Raw genomic sequence first — 5,669 nt, forward strand, 5'->3', positions numbered from 1 at the left:
TTAATCAGAAGATTCCTCGTCTGAGCTGTCCTCGATGTTGATGACGAATGACTCGATAAATCTCTCAACCGCTACATCTTGTTTTGCATCTTGTTCTTGAAGCTTCTCCGTGTGTTTTATTGCCTGCTTCCAGTTTTCCGCTGTCACAGTGCTTAAGGCTTCTTTGACCAAATGCTTAAGTTCAGCAACTTTGAATGTGTTTTTCTTTGAAATGTAAGTTTTTACCTGAGCCCATATGAGCTCTATCGGGTTGTACTGACAATGGTATGGCGGGAGTCGTACAACTTTATGTCCTGCTTCTGAGGCAAGTGTGTCAATCACGTAAGTTTTCTTTCCATTACACATTTTTTTGGCGAGGTCATAGAGCTCCACTTTCAGCATGTCGTCACGTGGATGTGCACCGTTCTTTATCAACCAGTCCTTTATTGCTTCTTTTCTCCAAGATGATGTTGGGTTTTTTTCAAGCACCGTCGAGTGGTAGGATGCATTGTCCATCACAATTACAGACTTCGGGGCGATGTTGGGTAACAACTGAGTCTTAAACCATTGCTCGAAAACTGCAGCATTCATCTGATTGTGATAATCACCATCATTTTTTGCTTGAAAAAATAGTTCAGCATTCTTGACAAAGCCCTCTTTCGTTCCTGCATGAAGAATGATGAGGCGATTTCCTTTTCCGGTAGGCGGCTTTACTCCTGTTGCTTGTTTGGAGGCCATGTCAGTCCAACACTTTGCAACAGTGTAATTCTGGTTGACCCAAGTTTCGTCAAGGAAAACGAAGTTTTCGAAGGACTCTCTGACTTGCCGCATCTCTCTCAAAAATTTCGTGCGAGCAACAGCAACATCACTTCGTTCCATAAGGAACTTGCGGCCATCAACGTGCGAAAATCGGAAGCCAATCTGCAACAGAACTCTTCGAAGTGACTCAGTGCTACCATTGTAAGATATTTTATCTCTTAGCTCTTCCGTGACTTTGTAGAGTGTAGGGATTTCATTTCTTTCGTAAAATTCCAGGACAGTTCTTCTAAGGACACACTTCTCAAAGTCATCAAAATTCGTCACTGTTGTAGGCTGAGTTTTTGTCGGTGAATGGAAGATAGGTTTCTTGTGTTCAGCCTCTGACCACCATTCTTGATTTGCTTTGGAGCAAATCCTTCTAACTGTCCTTTTGCTTACTTTGGTGGCTTTGGCTGTCCGAGCAAGGGCTTGAGTGGTTGGTAACATAGGTGCGCCGTTGGCCTTTTCATCTAAAAAGTACCGATTGACATTATAGATTATTTCCTTCGCTTGACTGTGCAGGCGGGGGCAGCGAGAAGTAGGAGATGTTTCCATGGTGGGTTACTGACACGGAATGACCTTGTCGGGCTGAGGTGGCAACGGCGCACTGACCCAACACAGCAGTGTTGTCAAATCTCAGGAAAACATTTTTAATAATTTTAATTTCCCCAGCAAAAACTTAGTCATTCTTAAACATATGAAGTTTTATTATAAAACAGAGTAATTACCTTATATTTAGTGAGTATAAAAAATATCAAGAGACATTTTGTCATCACTGTCGTGGCGTATTTAGAGAATTGTGGCATTTGTGCGGAAATCTCGGGCTTAACGCGGCCACCGCCTTACCGGCCAAAAAGGCTGAGTTTCACTATAGTAAGAAGACTAAAACAAGAAAGGACGAGAGAAGAAAAACATAAACAAAAGGTTAAGCATTGAACAATTGTACAGAGGTAGTTTGAGTACTTAGTGTTGGAACCCTCTTCTTTATGATAATAGATTCTAATATATTGAGGTCATTTTCATTTTGGGCTTGTCCTATTACAGAAAAATCTTTATAATTAATATCAGTTTTGCACATTTTTACATGGTTTCTTATATTTGAGTGGTCTGGATTAGACAGTTTACATCCAGTTCTGTAGCTTACGCCTTTATGGGAACCTATGCGAACCCGTAGTAGCCTCCTCGTGCATCCGACGTAAATCCCGCGACCACATCCTGGGCAAACATATTTATAAACGATGTTCGAAGACAAGTGATGACTAAGACGATCCTTAAATTTAAATATTGATCCGATAGTGCGTGGATTCTTCGGTATCAGTTTCGTGTCTAAATGTGCAAAACTGATATTAATTATAAAGATTTTTCTGTAATAAGACAAGCCCAAAATGAAAATGACCTCAATATATTAGAATCCATTATCATAAAGAAGATGTCCTGTGCCTATTCCCCCGTTTTTATTTGTCTTATAATTTTTATGTATATATACATATATATCGATGTTTTTATGTGATTTTTTGTAAGAAGTTTTTTAATCACTGCTCTTCGTTGGGAGAGTCGGTAGAGTTGTGGCCTGGAAACTCGTTAGGCCCGAGTTCGCCTCTCCGCCCGGCTGATGAAGAGTTAGAGGAATTTATTTCTGGTGATAGAAATTCATTTCTCACTATAATGTGGTTCGGATTCCACAATAAGCCGTAGGTCCCGTTGCTAAGTAACCAATTGGTTCTTAGCCACGTTAAATAAGTCTAATTCTTCGGGCCAGCAGGGAGAGCTGTTAATCAGCTCAGTGGTCTGGTAAAACTAAGGTATATTTAACTTAGCAGCCTTGAAAATGCCACTATAGCAATTGTCGTGAAACGTCGGCATAATAAACGAATTGTAACAATGGCGCCCTTTCCCTCGCCTTCGAGATTGTGTCCTGAGTCGAGACTCACCCTTCTTGGAGATATATATATATATATATATATATATATATATATATATATATATATATATATATATATATATATATATATATATATATATATGGTAACATCTTGTGTATATATACTTATATATCATTATAAAAAATATACAATATAAAACATTCATTAGCCAAATATCATATATAAAAAATAACATTTTAAAATTAGATTCGACCATTGATAAAAATGTACAATCAAACAAAATTTAGCGCATCTTCAGTTAAAAAAATAACATTTTAAAATTAGATACACGGATAAGTAACAAAAAAAAAAAAATTTAGGTGATGCAGGGACTCTAAGTATAAATAAATAGAAAGAACGTCAAACTAAATTCAGTATTGATGCTTTATATATATATATATATATATATATATATATATATATATATATATATACATATATATATATATATATATATATATATATATATATATATATATATATATATATATATATAATATGTATATATATATACATGTATATATATATATGATATATATATATATATATATATATATATATATATATATATATATATATATATATATATATATATATATATATTTATACTGTAATATATATATTACTGTATATATGCACACATTTTTGTCAAATAAAACTAATGCCTCTCAATAATAACGCATTTCAGCAACAACAGTGTAATAAAACAAAGGAGTCAGTGCTCACCTGGATCAAAAACGTGCATGTGTTTCTTAATTCTGAACCAACCTGTGCCTTCACCTCTCCCATCCCGCGACATGCAAGCTAATCGCCGTTCAAACGTCTTTGTCCAAGACTGAGTTAATACAAACCAGAGATAACTGGGCCTCAAATATCTTCCGGGAAACCCTGTGTAAGGGCCCGATTAAAATGGTTCACTACATTCCACTCGATCTTTAAACGTAGCCAGAGGAATGATATGCCATATCTATCTAATTGTTTATCTATTTACATAAATATAGTCATAATAAAGATACGGTGAAATTCTTAGCTTCCTGACACGACAGTTCAATTAAATTCTCAATCACCAAACAAAAAATTCGAATAACTTGAACAGCATTGTTTGGAATGGTTTTTAATTTTGAAATAAAAATTACATAGCACATCTTTTTTTTTTAATTACCTATCACTGTTTCAGTAACAATACAGTCTTTTAGGAGCAAATTGATCACTATAATAGTAAAATTTCAGTATCTGGAATTAGCAAACTACGTTGAGAACAAGGTTCTCGTAAAGAGAGGAATGTTATCCTCAATAAATTTTTCAGGAAGATTCTTGCGTCAGCATTAGCATAACAAAAGCAAGTCGGTCATTCGATATCACTGAGCGTAATCGAGTTCTTGTAATTTTCAACTTTCTTCATGCGCGTTTGCAACCGACAGAGTCATCAGGTATTTGTAAGCCGGATACTAAGTCCAGTCTGCGCAGGCTTGCGAAGAATACCCAATGAAAAATGTATATATTTTTCTTGAAATGTTCCGTCATGTCGTTTCTCTCCTTGTAATTCAGATTTTATATTCATTATTTCTTGTTTTTCCTTCATTGTAACTATTATTATTTGACTGGTTAAGTTACTTAATTTCGATTTCCTAGATTAAGGACGGAAAATAATTACTATTAAATGAATGCTATCTCTGAGCCTCTTGTTTCACCATATCTTTAATTACAATGCAGTAACTTTATCTAGAATATATTTACAGGTCTTTTTGATAGAATGCTTTCTTTAACTCGATTTATGGCTGTGAGCATACGGCTGAATGTACCATTAAGCAGACCACGGTTACAATCAATGCGCATCTTACCTAATGTTCTAATACATTAAGAATATTTATCAGATGATCATTTAACAAATACTGCGGACTTTCTCGTTTCTTTTACTGTCAAACGAATACCTGCTACAAATTTTCCTACAATGTCATAAGTAACACGTTGACTTGCCTCTTCTTCACAGAACTTGATTATCATTCTTCTCTCGGAAACTGCTGCGCACAACCCAAGTCATGGAGACTAGCACCAAACTGACCGAATAATATATCACTTACATTTCCACGTGTTGATTTAAGGTTTAAGAACAAGTATGTGTGCTTTTCTGCAAACACTAGCTGAGGCAATATGGATGTTAATATTGTAGGAGGAGCATTTTTCCAGGGATCCTAAAGTTTAATGTTTTTAGCTTAGCTGCGAGATCCATGGTGCACATAGCATAGAGTGATAGGCACGGCTGTTCTGCTTTGTCTTACTGGGCTATCGACATGAGTTTTTCTTTACAAAAAAAACTGATTTTATAATTTACCTTTGCTGCCACAAGTGACACCATGCATTCATATTCGTTACATGTTTATGTACTGAATAATTATGCGTGTGTGTCAGGGGAGGACGTGTTGGAGGTCTCTCTAGCGTTTATTTTACCAAAAAAGAAGGGTTTTTCGCTCTTGGTGATTATACCTCTCATGGAAGGCAATGCTTTAATAGTGTCTCAAGTAATGCCCGGCGAGTAAGCCGGTTAGTGTTGTGTAATTGCAGATATATTAATCTACATTCTGCCCCAATCAGTGCCTTCGAAATTTTCAAATTTCAACTTCTCGAAGCCTATTGGCCCTGGGAAATGGATAATAGAGTGCTGTGTATGTGTTAGTTCTTGGCCCTCCCTTTACCACAAAAATGTCATCTGACCAACCTCCCACCGTCCTGCCAGTGAACCTGGCACCTAACGATATCTATGCCCCAAGCACAAGTTCCGTACTCGCGAACAACTGTCTTTACTTTATACAATACCAATCGAACCGTTCCGACGTCGAGTCTGCTATACACTCTGTCAGTGCAGCCTTCTCCGATGAGGAAATTAACGCTGCATATACAAAATGCAAAGACCTGATACCAGAAACCATTCTCCAGGAGCGACCCAGGAAAAGCCTACCCTTTCTCAAGAGA

At 36.5% G+C, this 5,669-nt stretch overlaps 1 protein-coding gene across 1 annotated transcript; it reads right to left on the reverse strand.

The window, feature by feature from the left end:
* On the reverse strand, window positions 1-1,332 carry LOC136851318 (uncharacterized). Its single transcript, XM_067125331.1, has one exon. It carries the CDS (start codon window positions 1,330-1,332, stop codon window positions 1-3), a length of 1,332 nt encoding a protein of 443 aa, XP_066981432.1.
* Between the last annotated feature and the right edge of the window lie 4,337 nt (window positions 1,333-5,669).

This window comes from Macrobrachium rosenbergii, chromosome 3, assembly GCF_040412425.1.
Source record: "Macrobrachium rosenbergii isolate ZJJX-2024 chromosome 3, ASM4041242v1, whole genome shotgun sequence".
NCBI classification, from domain to species: Eukaryota; Metazoa; Arthropoda; class Malacostraca; order Decapoda; family Palaemonidae; genus Macrobrachium; species Macrobrachium rosenbergii.

Excerpts from the sequence above, each read along its gene's own strand:
- LOC136851318 (XM_067125331.1), bottom strand. The coding sequence starts at position 1,332 with ATGGAAACATCTCCTACTTCTCGCTGCCCCCGCCTGCACAGTCAAGCG.